Here is an 18,282-nt window from a genome sequence, read left to right on the forward strand (position 1 = left end):
AAAGGAACATTAGCCCATGCAGATGAGAAAGAACCAGCATGAGAACTCTGGCAACTCAAAAAGCCAGAGTGTCTTACTACTTCCAAACAACCACACTAGCTACCCAGCAGTGGTTCTTTTTTTTTTTTTTTTTTTTTTTGAGACAGAGTCTCGCTCTGTCGCCCAGGCTGGAGTGCAGTGGCGCAATCTCGGCTCACTGCAAGCTCTGCCTCCCGGGTTCACGCCATTCTCCTGCCTCAGCCTCTCCTAGTAGCTGGGACTACAGGCGCCCGCCACCGCACCCGGCTAATTTTTTGTATTTTTAGTAGAGACGGTGTTTCACCATGGTCTCGATCTCCTGACCTCGTGATCCACCCGCCTCGGCCTCCCAAAGTGCTGGGATTACAAGCATGAGCCACCGCACCCGGCCCCAGCAGTGGTTCTTAACCAGGCAGATGTGGCTGAAATGACAGATAAAGAATTTGGCATCTGGATAGGAAGAAAGATGAAAATTCAGGAGAAAGTCAAAACCAATCCAAGGAACCCAAGGAATCTAATGATATAAGGGCTAAAGGACAAAATAGCCATTTTAAGAAAGAATCAAAGTGGTCTGATGGAGCTGCAAAATTCACGATAACAATTTCCTAATATAATCAGCAGTCTTCGTATCTCCCCAGGACATACTATACAAGATGACTGTACTGTCATCAGATTCCTCAAAGTCAGTGTGAAAGAAAAATATTAAAGACAGCTAGAGAGAGGGGGCAGGTCACCTATAAAGGGGATCCCATTAGGCTAACAGTAGACCATTCAGCAGAAACTCTACAAGCCAAAAGACATTGGGGGGCTATATTCAGCATTCTTAAAGAAATTCTAAAGGAGTATTTCATACCCCACCAAACGAAGTTTCATAAGCACAGGAGAAATTATATCCTTTTCAGACAAGCAAATGCTAAGGAAATTTGTTACCCTAGACCTGCCTCTCAAGATGTCCCTAAGGGAGTGCTAAATGTGAAAATGAAAGATCAATACCTGCCAACACAAAAATATGCTTAAGTACATCAACTATAGACACTAGTAACTACACAATCAAGTCTGCATAACAACCAGCTAAAGACACAACGACAGGATAAGATCGCACATATCAATATCAACCTTGAATATAAATGGACTAAATGCCCCACTTCAAAGGCAGGAAGCTGTCTTTAAGAGAGTCATCTCACATGCAGTGACACCCATAGGCTCAAAGTAAAGGGATGGAGAACAATCTACCAAAAAAATGGAAAACAAAAAAGAGCAGGGGTTGCTATTGTAATTTCAGACAAAATAGGATTTAAACGAACAATGATCCAAAAAAACCCAATAGCATTATATAATGATAAAAGGTTCGATTCAACAAGACTTAGCTATCCTACACATATGTCCACCTAACACTGGAGTATCCGGATTTATAAAGGAATTTCTTAGAGACCTATGAAAAGACATAGATAAATACACAATAATATCACCATCCCACTGAGACAGATCATTGAGGCAGAACACTAACAAAGATATTCAGGACCTAAACTCTACACTTGACCAAAAGGACCTAACAGACATCTACAGAACACTTAACCCAACAGAAACAGAATATACATTCTCCTCATCTGCACATGGCTCATACTCTAAAATCAATCACACAATCAGCCACAAAACAATTGTCAATGAATTCAAAAAATTTGAAATCATACCAATCACACTCTCAAACAACAGTGCAATAAAATTAGAAATTAATACTAAGATGACCTCTCAAAACTGTACAATTACATGGAAATTAAGCATTCTGCTCCTGAATCATTTTTCACAATGAATTTAAGACAGAAATCAAGTAATCCTTTGAAAATTGTAAAATAAAAGGTATAACATACCAGAATCTCTGGGACACAGCTAAAGCAGTGTTAAGAAAAAAGTATATAGTGCTAAACATCCAGATCAAAAAGTTAGAAATTGTCAATTTAACAACCTGGAGAAGCTAGGAAAACAAGAGTAAACCATAAACCAACCCAAAAGCCAGCAGAAGGAAAAATCACCAGTATCAGTTGAACTGAATCAAATTCAGAGATGAGAAACCATACAAAAGATCAATGAAACAGAGTTTGTTTTTTGAAAGCATAAATAAGATTGGTAGACCACTAGCTAGACTAATAAGGGAAAAAGTGAGAAGATTCAAATAAACACAATCAGAAATGACAAAGTGAGCATTACCACCAACCCCACAGAAATCCAGATAACCCTCAGAGACTATTACAGAGACCTCTGTGCACACAAACTGGAAAACCTAGAAGAAATGAATAAATTCCCAGAAACATACAAACTACCAACATTGAACCAGGAAGAAACTGAAACCCTGAACAGACCAATAATGAGTTCTGAAATGGAATCAGTAATAAAAAAGCCTACCAACTAGAAAAGGCCCTGGAGCAGATGGGTTCACAGCCAAATTTTATGAGATGTGTAAAAAAGAGCTAGTACCAATCCTATTGAAACTATTCCAAAAATTGAGGAGGAAGGACTACTCCACAACTCATTCAATGAGGCCAGCATCATTCTGATACTAAAAGCTGGCGAAGACACAACAAAAAAAGAAAACTTCAGGTCAATATCTTGATGAACATAGATGCAAAAATCCTCAACAAAATGCTAACAGATCAAACCCAACAGCATATCAAAAAGCTATCTCAGGATTATCATGTAGGATTTATTCCTAGGATGCAAGGTGGTTTAACAGATGCAAATCGATAAATGTGATTCACCACATAAACAGAACTAAATACAAAAGCCACATGATCATCTCAATAGATGCAGAAAAGGCTTTCAATACAATTCAACATTGCCTCATGTTAAAAACCCTCAACAAACTAGGCATTAAGAGAACATACTTCAAAATAATAAGAACCATCTATGACAAACCCACAACCAACATCATACTGAATGGGCAAAAGCTGGAAGCATTCCCCTTGAGAACCAGAACAAGACAAGGATGCTCACTCTCACTACTCCTATTCAACATGGTACTAGAAGTCCTAACCAAAGCAATCGGGCAAGAGAAATAAATAAAAGGCATCCAAATAGGAAGAGAGATAGTCAATCTCTGTTCACATATGATGTGATCGTATGCATAGAAAACCCTGTAGTCTCTGCCCAAAAGATCCTAGATCTGATAACTTTAGCAAAGTTTCAGGATACAAAATTAATGTACAAAAATCGGTAGCATTTCTATGCACCAACAGCATCCAAGCTGAGAGCCAAATCAAGAACACAGTTCCATTCACAATAGCCACATGCACACACACAAGAAAATCTCTAGAAATACAGCTAATGAGAGAGGTGAAAGTTCTCTAAAACAGGAATTACAAAATACTGCTGAAAGAAATCAGAGATGACACAAACAAATGGAAAAATATTCCATGCTCATGGATAGGAAGACTCAACATTGTTAAAATGGCTATACTACCAAAGCAATTTACAGTTTAAATCCTATTCCTATCAAACTACCAGCAATATTTTCCACAGAATTAGAAACAAAAAATTTCAAAATTCATTTAGAATCAAAAAAGAGTCTGAATAGTCAAAGCAATCCTAAGCAAAAAGAACAAAGCCAGAGGCCTCACAGGACCTGACTTCAAACTATACCACAAAGCTACAGTAATCAGAACAGCATGGTACTGGCACAAAAATAGACACATAGACCAATGAAACAGATTAGAGAACCCAGAAATAAAGCCACACACCTACAACCAACTGATCTTCAACAAAGTCAACAAAAACAAGCAGGAAGGGAAAGAACTTCCTAGTAAATGGTGTTAGAATAACTGGCTAGCCATATGCAGAAGATTAAAACTGGAAACTTTCCTTTCACTGTATACAAAAATCAACTCAAGGTGGATTAAAGATTTAAATGTAAAACCTAAAACTATAAAACCCTAGAAGAACCCTAGGAAAAACCATTCTAGACATAGGCCCTGGCAGTTTTTATGATGAAGATTCCAAAAGCAATTGCAACAAAAACTAAAAATGAAAAATAGGACTAATTAAAGAGCTTCTACAGAGCAAAAGAAACTATTGTCAGAGTAAACAGACATCTTACAGAATAGGAGAAAATATTTTCAAACTATGCATCTGACAATGGTCTAATATCTGGACTTTATAAGGAGCTTAAATAAATTAACAAGCAAAAAAAAAAAAAAACCCCATTAAAAATGAGCAAAGCATATGAGCAGACACTTCTCAAAAGAAGACATACAAGCAGCTAACAAGCATAAAGAAAAATGCTCAACATCACTAATCATTGGAGAAATGAAAATCAAAACCACAATGAGATATCATCTCACACCAATCAGGATGACTATTAGTAAAAAGTTAAAAAATAACAGATCCTGATGAGGTTGTGGAGAAAAGGGAATGCTTATACACTGCTGATAGGAATGTAAGTTAATTCATCCACTGTGGAAAACAGCTTGTAGAGTTCTCAACTAACTTAAAACAGAACTTCCATTCAACCCAGCAATCCCATTACTGGGCATATATCAAAAGAATATAAATTGTTCTACCATAAAGACACATGCATGCATATGTTCATTGCAGCACTGTTCACAATAGCAAAGACAAGGAGTCAACCTAAATAGCCCATCAATGGTAGACTGGATAAAGAAAATGTGGTACATATATATATAATGGAATACTACACAGCCATAAAAATGAATGACATCATGACCTTTGCAGCAACATGGATGAACTGGAGGCCATTATCCTATGTGAACTAACACAGGAACAGAAAATCAAATACTGCATGTTCTCACTTATAAGTGAGAGCTAAACACTGAGTACAAACAGGCACAAAGAAGGGAACAATAGACACTAGAGCCCACTTAAGAGTGGAGGGCGGGAGGAGGGTGAGAATCAAAAACTATGTATTGGGTACTATTTTGTTACCTGGGTGACGAAATAATCTGTACACCAAACACCCACAGCATGCAATTTTCCCATGTAATAAATTTGCACATGTGCATTCTGAATTTAAATAAGAGTTGGAAAGGAAAAAAAGTTGGATATTCTTCCAGGTAATTAAACTTACTTAGTGCATTTCTTTTTCTTTCCATCTAAACTTTCCCACAGTCGTAATTATAAAATATTTAAATAGGTAAGGATAAAAAAGAAATAATTCGTAGGAAAATATCTTCTGTACACTATGACTTCTGTTTTAATTCCATTTACCTTTGGTTGCCTTCTTACTACATAAGTCTAATGTTGTTATCTATTTAATGTCAATATTTGGTAGGAAAATTAAGTCTTATGTTTTGTTCTCTGTGGGGAAATATCTAGAAGACAGGTATATAGGTAAGTAGGTAATAGGATGTAGGTAGGGAAGTAGGTGCAGAAGAAAAGCAGAAGAAAAGAGAAAGGAAAGGGAAGAAGTAAAGAAAGAGAGAAGGAGAAATACTTTTCCTCATTTCTTTAGTTTGTTAATGTAGACTTTCACTTTTACAACATAATTTTCTATACATTCTCTGGACATTTTTATCTTAGTATATGACTCTTTTCTATGGACAACACAGAAATGGGTCTCTATAAACACACCAGCATTGGTTGTGAATGTGATGGTGATGAACAGCAGGCCCAAGCAATCCCAATCCGTTTCAACCTCTCACTGGAATGCCTTCTGGTTTTTAGAAGTCCAATCAGTAGTTTGGAGAAGTATTATTTATTATTAGCAAAACTATTTGCTTTCTATGTCCTGTGGCCAAAGTTGTGGAACATAACAGAAAGTTTTAAGTAATCTTGGTACTTCCAACTATTAGCTGAGTGATTTTGAATCCATTTCACCATCTATAAAACGGGGCTAATAGATAAAATGGGTTGACCCTTACTTTCAGTACATTTTGATTCTTATTTTTACTCAGTCTTACTAAAATATAATTAGAAAATTATGTCACCATATATGTCATATCTTTTAATTATTGGTGGAAAGAGATAACGTATAAAGTTAGGAAATAATCTATGAGCTTTAAGCATTTGTAAAAGACATTTAAAAATTTTGAAAGAAATATGTCATGGAGAATTGCAGAAGTCCTCAGGGCTACTTCAGAATGCATAACTTGAAGGCCACTGCATAGGGGAGATACTTAAAAGCCAGATATTGATTCTGTTTTCAAGGAGTTAATAGTTTAGGAGGAGAAATAAGAAAGGAACACAAATAAACATAAGATGTAAAGTGATAATGAGTACAATATTTACTTCTACTTCAAAGAATGAATAAAAATTTGATTTGGGTTGGGTATTTAAAGGTGGATAAAGTTTAGACATATGAAAATGAGGGACAGGCATTCCAAGGGGAGGGAATACAGCTAGGTAAGTTTTCATGAAAATGCGATTCATTATATGACAGGAAATCTTTATTGCCAGCCAGTACACATGGCATTTGAAAATTGTCTGATTAATTAGTTTTGCATTCAGCCAATCTAGACAGCTCAGGTTCTGAAATATATGCTTTTCAGCTTACACTATCAAGTTGATTAATTCAGACTGAATTAAAGAGGCATTTGCTAGTTCGCCATTATTTTCTATTATTTAAAATAAACGATAGAGGCTTGAAAGTCTTCAAGGTGGTATGAGAAAATTCCCTTAGAAATCATGTTATGTTATGAATGTATAAGCTCTTTTTGTGTTTGTGCAGCCTCTCTAAATAAAACATCTTATTTCCTTATGTTGCACTTTCTCCACTAAGACCTCACCACTTCACAAATTGAGGTGTAAACTGCATTTTTAACTAGCAGAAATCCTACAACGAGCTGCGCACGTGACAATGATTTTATTCCTATTCTTTTAGTTCCAGTCTAAGCAGGGTTAGTCAGCATGCCAAGTATGTGAGCTGACCATAAACACAAGAGTAATTCTTAGACTTGGATCTTTGGAAAGTGAAAATTGTACATCTGCAGCAAAATTGGCAGAGTTGTTGTGTCTCCAATCCTACCAGGCATTTTTCTGCCATGACACATCTGCTGCTTTCTACCCTATGTCCATGCCAGATACTCACCAGCAAGCTAAAAATGGTACCCCTGAAAAACAGTTTTCAAATTACAGGAGCTGGAGTTCTACATACATGCCTCAGGGGTCCCCAACCTTCCTCTTTATCCAGAGAAGGTTGCTTTCACATATTTGTATATATTGGGCTTTTACATACATAGTGTTAGGATAAATACTTTAACATAAAAATGTGTCTTGAAAATCTGTCTATATGCCTCTCACATGTCACATGCCTTTCAATGTTATCCATTGTAATTATGTAAATACAATTATGTATATCTTTAAATGTTAAAAACAGCCAAATGTGTCTATCATGACTAGAGCCCAGGTTATAATTTCTGAGTCCAAAAGCATACAGAGTAGCATTATAGGGAGTCAATGAGGCTGCCCTGAAATATATGACCCATCTTTGGCTCTCTGTGAAACAGGTTTAATTCACTTAGAGACTCAAAGAGGCCAGGGTCATATGATAGTATATTTAATAGATATTTATGCAGCACTGTGTCTTCATATAGGCCGTAACATCCTGTATAAGCACATTCATCAGAGGTAGTATGGGACATTGGAAGACAGGCTGGATTTAGAAAAGTCAAACTTTGAATCTAACTTACTAGCTTCACTTCCGTGGACAAGTACCCAAGCCTCTCTGTGCCTGTTTTTGAGTTGTAATATGGGCATAATAGTAAATGAGAAATATATATAGAAGTTTCTAAAGAATAGCTTGTATAGGTAGTATACAAATGCTAGATAATGTTACATCATTATGTCACCATGAGAATAATTTGTAAGGAATACGTTACACCTATTAAAATAGGTAAATTTTTATTCTTGATTGAAATTATGTACACCTTTGCCATGTTGTTATGTTGGTCCAGTGCCCAGTAGTGCTGAAAATGTATTTCCTTGGTGTTCCTAGACCATGAACATTGGCATATACTAAATACATATCGGGGTGAGGGTGAAAATCATGTGCTTTGGGAGACTGACTCCACTGTGGAGAATGGTCTGCCTTCTGCTGCTGTAACATGGGTTAAAAATATGGGTTCTGTTGTTGTTTTCTCAACTGTCATGCCAAACCTTGGTGACTGATATCAGAAGTTGCTCTAGGTTTAGTAAGTATTAAATATGAATAAAAAGGGATCATTTGCCTTTAAAGATATTTTACTTCGTGTGCTTTAAAAGTTATTTTTTATTGTTTTCAAAGAACTTATTTATTTCTGCCTTGATTTCGTTATTTACCCAGGAGTCATTTAGGAGCAGGTTGTTCAGCTTCCATGTAGTTGTGCGGTTTTGAGTGAGTTTCTTAATCCTGAGTTGTAATTTGATTGCACTGTGGTCTGAGAGACTCTTTGTTATGATTTCCATTCTTTTGCATTTGCTGAGGAGTGTTTTACTTTCAATTATGTGGTCAATTTTAGAATAAGTGCAATGTGGTGCTGAGAAGACTGTATATTCTGTTGATAGGAGGTGGAGAGTTCTGTAGGTGTCTGTTAGGTCCACTTGGTCCAGAGCTGAGTTCAAGTCCTGAATATCCTTGTTAATTTTCTGTCTCGTTGATCTGTCTAATATTGACAATGTGATGTTAAAGTCTCCCACTATTATTGTGTGGGAAACTAAGTCTCTTTGTAGGTCTCTAAGAACTTGCTTTATGAATCTGGGTGCTCCTGTATTGGGTGCATATATATTTATATTAGTTAACTCTTCTTGTTGCATTGATCCCTTTACCATTTTGTAATGCCCTTCTTGGTCTTTTTTGATCTTTGTTGGTTTAAAGTCTGTTTTATCAGAGACTAGGATTGCAACCCTTGCTTTTATTGCTTTCAATGTGCTTGGTAAATATTCCTCCATTCCTTCATTTTGAGCCTATGTGTGTCTTAGCACATGAGATGGGTCTCCTGAATACAGCATGCTTATGGGTCTTGACCCTTTATCCAGTTTATCACTCTGTGTCTTTTAATTGGGGTATTTAGCCCATTTACATTTAAGATTAATATCGTTATGTGTGAATTTGGTCCTGTCACTATGATGCTACGTGGTTATTTTGCCCATTAGTTGATGCAGTTTCTTCACAGTGTCAATGGTCTTTAGAATTTTGGCATGTTTTTGTAGTGGCTGGTACCAGCTTTTCCTTTCCATATTTAGTGCTTCCTTTGGAAGCTCTTGTAAGGCAGGCCTGGTGGTGACAAACTATCTCAGCATTTGCTTGTCTGTAAAGGATTTTATGTCTCCTTCACTAATGAAGACACAACATACCAGAATCTCTGGGACACAGCTAAAGCAGTGTTGAGAGGGAAATTTATAGCACTAAATGCCCACAGGAAAAAGAGGGAAAGATCTAAAATCAACACACTAACATCAAAATTAAAAGAACTAGAGAAGCAAGAGAAAACAAATTCAAAAGCTAGGAGAAGACAAGAAATAACTAAGATCAGAGCAGAACTGAAGGAGATAGAGAAACGAAAAACCCTTCAAAAAAATCAATGAATCTAGGAGCTGGTTTTTTGAAAAGATTAACAAAAATAGATAGACCACTAGCCAGATTAATAAAGAAGAGAGAAGAATCAAATAGGCACCATAAAAAATGATAAAGGTGATATCACCACTGATCCCACAGAAATACAAACTACCTTCAGAGAATACTATAAACACCTGTATGCAAATAAACTAGAAAATCTAGAACAAATGGATAAATTCCTGGACACATACACCCTCCCCAGACTAACGCAGGAAGAAGTCAAATCCCTGAATAGACCAATAACAAGTTCTGAAACTGAGGCAGTAATTAATAACATACCAACCAAAAAAAGCGCAGGACCAAATAGATTCAGAGCCAAATTCTACCAGAGGTACAAAGAGGAGCTGATACTATTCCTTCTGAAACTATTCCAAACAATAGAAAAAGAGGGACTCATCCTTAACTGATTTTATGAGTCCAGCATCATCCTGATAACAAAGCCTGGCAGAGACACAGCAAAAAAAGAGAATTTCAGGCCAATATCCCTGATGAACATCGATGCAAAAATCCTCAATAAAATACTGGCAAACCGAATCCAGCAGCACATCAAAAAGCTTATCTACCACGATCAAGTCAGATTCACTCCAGGATCCAAGGCTGGTTCAACATACACAAATCAGTAAATGTAATCCATCACATAAACAGAACCAGTGACTTAAAACACATGATTATCTCAATGGATGCAGAAAAGGCCTTTGATAAAATTCAACAGCACTTCATGCTAAAAAACTCTCAATAAAATAGGTATTGACGGAACATATCTCAATATAATAAGAGCTATTTATGACAAACCCACAGCCAATATCATACTGAGTGGGCAAAATCTGGAAGCATTCCCTTCAAAAACCAGCACAAGACAAGGATGCCCTCTCTCACCACTCCTATTTAACATAGTATTGGAAGATCTGGCCAGGGCAATCAGGCAAGAGAAAGAAATAAAGGATATTCGAATAGGAAAAGAGGAAATCAAATTGTCTCTGTTTGCAGATGACATGATTGTATATTTGGAAAACCCCCATCGTCTCAGCCCAAAATCTCCTGAAGCTGATAGGCAACTTCAGCAAAGTCTCAGGATATAAAATCAATGTGCAAAAATCACTAGCATTCCTATACACCAATAATAGAAAAACAGACAGCCAAATCATGAGTGAACTCCCATTCACAGTTGCTACAAAGAGAATAAAATACCAAGGAATACAACTTACAAGGGAAGTGAAGGACCTCTCCAAGGAGAGCTACAAACCACTACGCAAGGAAATAAGAGAGGACACAAGCAAATGGAAATAAATTTCATGTTCATGGATAGGAAGAATCAATATTGTGAAAATGGCCATACTGCCCAAAGTAATTTATCAATTCAATGCTATCCTCATCAAGCTACCATTAACTTTCTTCACAGAATTGGAAAAAACTACTTTAAATTTCATATGGAATCAAAAAAGAGCCTGTATAGCCAAGACGATCCTAAGCAAAAAGAACACAGCTGGAGGCATCATGCTACCTGACTTCAAACTATACTACAATGCTACAGTAACCAAAACAGCATGGTACTGGTACCAAAACAGATATATAGACCAATGGAACACAGCAGTGGACTCAGAAATAACACCACACATCTACAACCACCTGATCTTTAACAAACCTGACAAAAACAAGCAATGGAGAAATGATTTCCTATTTAATAAATAATATTGGGAAAACTGGCTAGCCATATGCAGAAAACTGAAAGTGGACTACTTCCTTACACCTTATACAAAAATTAACTCAAGGTGGACTAAAGACTTAAACCTAAGACCTAAAACCATAACATCCCTAGAAGAAAACCTAGGCAATACCATTCAGGACATAGGCATGGGCAAAGAGTTCATGACTAAAACACCAAAAGCAATGGCAACAAAAGCCAAAATTGACAAATGGGATCTAATTAAAATAAAGAGCTTCTGCACAGCAAAAGAAACCATCATCAGAGTGAACAGGCAACCTACAGAATGGGAGAAAATGTTTGCAATCTATCCATCTGGGCTAATATCCTACAAGGAACTTAAATCTTAATCTACTTAATCTACAAGGAACTTAAACAAATTTACAAGAAAAAAGAAATCAACAAGTGGACGAAGGATATGAACAGACACTGCTCAAAAGAAGACATTTATGCGGCCAGCAAACATGAAAAATAGCTCATTATTACTGGTCATTATTACTGGTCATCTGCATTAGAAATGCAAATCAAAACCACAGTGAGATACCATCTCACGCCAGTTAGAGTGGCGATCCCTAAAAAGTCAGGAAATCACGGATGCTGGAGAGGATGTGGAGAAATAGGGATGCTTTTACACTGTTGTTGGGAGTGTAAATTAGTTCAACCATTTTGAAAGACAGTGTGGCGATTCCTCAAGGATCTAGAACTAGAAATTCCATTTGACCCAGCAATCCCATTACTGACTATATACCCAAATGATTATAAATCATTCTACTATAAAGACACATGCACACATAAGTTTATTGCAGCACTACTGACAATAGCAAAACTTGGAACCAACCCAAATGACCATCAATGATAGACTGGATCAAGAAAATGTGGCACATATACACCATGGAATACTGTGCAGCCATGAAAAGAGATGAGTTCATGTCCTTTGCAGGGACATGGATGAAGCTGGAAACCATCATTCTCAGCAAACTAACACAGGAACAGAAAATGAAACACCGCATGTTCTCACTCGTAAGTGGGAGTTGAACAATGAGAACACATGGACACAGGGAGGGGAACATCACACACCAGGGCCTGTCGGCGGGTGGAGGGCCGGGTGAGGGATAGCATTAGGAGAAATACCTAATGTAGATGTCGGGTTGATGGGTGCGTCAAACCACCATGGCACATGTATACCTATGTAACAAACCTGCACATTCTGCACACGTATCCCAAAACTTAAGGTAGAGTACGAAAAAAGTCATTTCTCTTTCCTAAGCCTGTTGATTTAGAAAACAACGTAAGAAAAGATGTATGTTGATTTCATTTTCTATCAAATGTAGAGAATTATCCAATGTACAGAATCATGAAATAGTTTTTTTGAGATTATACATTTTGTTTAATAATTTAGCAAATGGAATTTAGCATTTGAAAATTGTAAAGGCCTAAATTGATACCTTGATCTGAAATTTAAAAGTGAATATATATATATATATTTTTTTTCAGATTAAGTCTCTCAGCAAAAATCTGTGAGAAAACAGTCCTAAAGCGAGTTTTAAAAGAGTTATGGAAGCTAGTTCTCAACAAAATAGAAAAACAAATTGTTCTTCGTCCTCTGACAGATCAAACAGTAAGTATATGAAGTTTAGTTATGCTTTCATTAACCCATCTGTTTTTGGTTTAAGTGAATGATTTTCATCCAGATGAAACACGAATTAAATCCCTTTGGGGAAAAAGTGTTTGGTATCTAGTTTCTTAACAATGATCATTCAAATTATAGTTTCCCATCCAAGTCAATTTTAAATAATGGCAATAGCAGTCAAACTTCACCTTGCTTGACAGTCAGAACTTAACCTCTTAAAACATGTATCAAAGTTCTATTTATAGGGTTATCTGGTTTACACATATAATTTTTATTTAATTTTACCAACCTCAAGAAAATAGAATTAAGATACAATGTATCCACTGTGCTTCTTTCTTAAATTTTACAGTTTAAGGAGATAGTTACACCACTGCTATTTGGATTTTTTTTCACCTTTCTATTATGCTTTCATCTCTTACCTCCCCACTTGGAGGTTAATAGAGGAGGCATCTTTTAGTGAATCTGAAGAATGAGATTGTATTACACAAAGAAAAAGGAAAAGAACCAGAAAGATCAATTGGCTGCAAAGTTAGACAGTGGTCAAGTGGATACACAGAGCCAGGTATCTCTGTTCACATATCCTGAGCCAAACAAGGGGAAAATAACACTAACAAGCACCTGTTGTGGGGTAATGTATTTTTTTTCTCCGTGACTGAGGAAGATAAATTGATGCAAATAACAAGTAAGTATAAATGGAAATAAAATACGCATTATTATACATTAGTTATACACACTCAGTCCATGTTTATTCAGTGACGGCATATGCCTAGAAAACATTTTCTTATAAAGTGTTCCAAGATGCAAATATGCATGTGTTTTTGTTGATTTGCTGCCAGACAGTGAGTGATAAAATATAAATAACTTTGAGTTTCGCTTAATGCCATGAATGTGTGCTTTAATCATTTTATAGCCTACATATATATAGGTTCCAAGTCACATTTATAAATACACACACACATACACACACACACACACACACACATTCTACTTCAATACATAATATATTTCCATAACACCGGTTAGCACTCATGTAATTGTTCAATCGAGGAGTATCAGTATAATCTGGAAGCTGGGTTGGTTTATATATAAATTTCCCCAGGTCAGAGGCTCTGGAATATAATAGAAAAACTATAACTTCAGCAGAAAAAGAAAAAGCTCTCCCCTTGGCTACTTCACAGACCTGTTTGAAAAAGGAAAAAAGAGGAGAGTAACTGTACACGGGCTCCCTCTCTGGAAAACTGAACCTTGCATGACTGTCACAGATGGCAGGCTACCTTCTCCGTGTGCTGGTAGCTCCACTTGCATGAGCGTTGTCTCAGCTCACTTTTGAACTCTGTTGTTTTGTTGTTGCTGTTGTTTTGTTTCTTTTGCTTTTTCTTTTTGGAGACAGAATCTCGCTCTGTCGCCCAGGCTGGAGTGCAGTGGCACAATCTCGGCTCACGGCAAGCTCCACCTCCCAGGTTCACGCCATTCTCCTGCCTCAGCTTCCCAAGTAGCTGGGACTACAGGTGCCCACCACCGTGCCCGGCCAATTTTTTTGTATTTTTAGTAGAGACGGGGTTTCATCGTGTTAGCCAGGATATTTTGCATTTTTAATACTCCTTGAGGCAACCATTAGCTTGACTGAGTTCCCTGCTAGCTGTCCAAGCCATATCCCAAAGTAGCAGTTATGGTTTTGATAGTTCTTTAGTAACAGAACTGCAAGGGCTTGGACTGTTCTGCCCATTGCTGTTTTTCCCATAAGTCCTATTATTTTTAGTGTGCAATTTTGTAGAATATGAGGTTTTTCAAGAATATATATATTATGTTACAGTAGAAATGCTATCTATGACATTTCATTTTCTGTATAAGGTTTTCCCTAGGAAAGCTTACCATAACCTAAAATTTCTCTAGCATTGAGATATCCAAGTATGAATGCACATCATTTATTCATTCATTAAATAAATATTCTTTGAGCTCCTACTATGTACTAGGCACTGTGCTAGGTGACGGGGCAAAATATGAGCAAAATTAACCACGGTTGCTGTTCTCAAACTTATAGTCTTTAATTCTCCAATAAAAAACACACTCCGATAAAAAAAATCTAGATAACATTTGTTCAGAATAGCTAATTTTCCTTCCTGTGACAATATTTCAAGCTGTAATGAACTTGGCCAAATTTAGTACTTTTCCAGTCACATACACCAACAGACATGCCTCTAGTTTTTCATTCTAGTAAAGCATTGGATGGTTTATTCCAGTGTTTTTCAAATTCATTTCCCCAGGGCCTTGGGGTTCTAGAGAAAGCCTCCGGCTGAGGGAGGGGTTAAGAGGGTGGTCGCTAATAGATTGGACAGCATTTTAGAAGGAGCAATTCCACCATCTTTAGCCCCGTATCTTCAGATTTTGCATACATTTATTTTTGCAGGGAGTAGAATGAGGAAGTTGCCTCTGCTAAAAATAAATGAATAAAAGTTAAAGATCACTGATTTAATCCATTTACTACATTAAACTGGCTACATTAGTAGCAACCCATTCATTAACCTAAACTTAAGACTTTCAGAAGTGGGACACCTATGAGGACTGTTATACTGCCAGCAGTACTAGATATATTTGACTCAATCTTTATAATAGACCAATTAAGGGCATCCAGCATAAGCCATAACTCTTATAAGGGAAATAAAGAAATTATCTGTTGACTGCATTTCTATCGTGACTAATACTGAATATCTTAAGACTGAGTCTTCTCTCACTTTTTCTTTGTTTCTAGGGACCCCAGATGATTTTCATTGCAGCTAAAGATCTTGGACAATTATCCAAACTGAAGGTAACAAAAATAAGGAAATTACTCATTCATGGAAAGTAGTAAGTTAACTACAGTTCTGCAAGCATCTTCCTCCTGGTAATAGTATCTAACACGGCAGGATTGAGAAGATGTATATCTGTGATTTCACAATCTGCTTTAGGAATTTTTAACTTTGTATTGCAGCGTTTAGCATTATTGCTTCTGGATTAAATTAGAGAGCATATCTTCTTTCATATATTAAACTGGCTTGATATGAACAAAGACAAAATGGAACACTGCATCGAAATCCAGTGAAGTCTAGAGAAGTCTTCAAACCAAGAAACACAGTATGGGAAAATGAAACTCATCAAAGCAGGCACTGAACTTGTCAACATGTTCAATCCCATTACAAGTGGGGGATGTTCTGACTAAATGACTCTGTGCTTAGTTGTAATTTGAGATTCCCAAAATTCTGGATTTATGCGGGATACTTCAGTCCCTGTTCCTCTAGCATAGGAACTTGACTGGCTAAAATACATGCTATTTTTATTCCATTTCTACCTACTAGAATGTAGTTAAGGGATGAGTTCCAGACACAGGTAACCTTGTTTCAGATTCTTCCTCAAATGCTTCCTACTATGTGACATGGGCCAAAGTATTTAACCTCCCTTATCTTCAGATGTGGCTCTTATAAAATGCAAAAAAATAATAACAATATCAGTTATAAGGATTGTTGTGAGTATAAATGAGACAACACACACATTATCTTTGCTCGGTAACTGCAAAGCACATGTCACCTCCCACTTGCAGAGGGAGCTATCTTCATTCCTCCCCCAGCTGGTAGCTCAAAGTTAGGTGCCATTGAGTATTGGATTGTTTCATATGTACAGCACAGGGGAAAAACAAAATGTATAATTATGTACTGAGGTAAAATATGTGCCTTATAATTTCAGTATTCTATTTTATCATCCACATTATCCCATTCCTAACACAAAAATTAAAACCAATAATCCATCTGGAAGATATAACTATCACCTAAAATTGTTACTGACATGTGTTCAGTGCTGTTGATGGTTGGAAGGAAAGATAAAAGGTAGATGTCACTGCCAAACTGTTATTTTGGATCTTGGATCTCTAGCCCTTTCTGTATCCCTTTTATTACCTCCCTGGGATTTCTGGAGCCTATTTTGAAAAGTGGATTTATACACTGCTGAAGTTTCTCACATAAAACCATGAAGGTGAAATAACATAGGTCTTATTACGAAAGAAATGGCCCTGGCCACGCGTCTAATATCTGTGTGATGTTAGTGAGCACACTCCGTCTCCCCAGGCTTCAGTTTCCTGAGATGAGTGTTCTATCAGCCAGAACCATTTCATTTTCAAGTGATGGAAAGCCAAACATAAGCAAACAGGGAATTTACTGCTACATGAAATTTTATAGTCCAAGGGTAACTCTGGTTTCTGTTACTACTTGATTAGGGATTCAAACAGTGTTACAGGACCCAGATACTCACCACCTCTCGACTCTGCCCTTCTCCTTGTTTGATACATTGCCATAACAGACCTTCATTTCTGTGTGTAAGTTGGTTGTCTCTGCTCTCACATCCTTTGATGTAACATCTTTTGAACTTCAAGGCTTGTAGAGAAAAACACCCATCTCAGTGCAGGGAATCACAGAAAAGTCTCCTGCAATATCAGTAGCTCTGAGGAAGTATGATCACCATTCCCAAACCAGTCGCTGTGGTCTGAGAAGTGACATGTGCCAATTGGCTTAACTCACATACTCACCCTGAGGTTCAGGTACAGTCAACCCAATCCAAATCTTACGAATTCTGATTGAGATAGAGACTGGTTCCCTAGAGGGTATATACATGCTCTATGGGAACAATCAGGGTCCACAGAAAACATAACACTTTGGCATGCTTTGTGGTCCCATTATTTTTTCAAGTTGCTGAATTCTTTTTTAATTCTAATAACCTAAAAGCACACTATAAATATAATGACCTAACAGGATTATTTCAACAACACTGAAATAATATGAAGGACAAAAGATAGTCTTTGTATCTATTGATGATGAGAAAAATAACTTCGTTCCATATCATATTCCATTGCTGGCTTTTGAGTTTTTTATTTGTAAATTATCAGTCCATTTAGTTATTATTATTTGAATTACAGAGCGATAAATCTCCTACAGTATTATGCAAAAACCTGAAACTCCAGCTGGCATGAAGAACTTCAAATTCTATAAAACTATTTCCTCTTATTTTATTAGAACGTCACTTCCATTTAAAAAAATGTTAAACCATGGGTCTTTAAATTTTCAATATCTTAATTTGAAAGCAGATTTGACGTGCTGAAAAGGTGCTATTTGAAATAATTGTACTGATAGAGAATTTCAGAACTCCTATTTAGGTGTATTGATAGATAACTGCCTAAAGGAACACAAGATGAAGAAAAATGGAACAATGTGGGGAACGAATTGGGTTTCTGTGTTTGGCTATGATTTAGGATTATTTCATTAAACATGTATTTATTCAACAATTTGACATTTTCTATTACTTCATAATCTGGAACTTTATTAGGTGTAATATATCTTATATATAATTATATTCTATATTACAATATATAAT

General features: G+C 36.6%; 1 protein-coding gene across 1 annotated transcript in view; it reads left to right on the plus strand.

The window, feature by feature from the left end:
- Window positions 1–18,282, plus strand: part of UNC13C (unc-13 homolog C) — a 620,990-nt gene that overhangs the window by 526,499 nt on the left and 76,209 nt on the right. The window contains exons 26-27 of the mRNA XM_032174369.2: window positions 12,753–12,876; window positions 15,638–15,694. Of these exons, the coding sequence (XP_032030260.1) occupies window positions 12,753–12,876; window positions 15,638–15,694 (181 nt within the window). The remainder of the gene's footprint in view (window positions 1–12,752; window positions 12,877–15,637; window positions 15,695–18,282) is intronic.

Source organism: Hylobates moloch, unplaced genomic scaffold (assembly GCF_009828535.3).
Source record: "Hylobates moloch isolate HMO894 unplaced genomic scaffold, HMol_V3 SCAFFOLD_14, whole genome shotgun sequence".
In the NCBI taxonomy this organism is placed as follows: Eukaryota; Metazoa; Chordata; class Mammalia; order Primates; family Hylobatidae; genus Hylobates; species Hylobates moloch.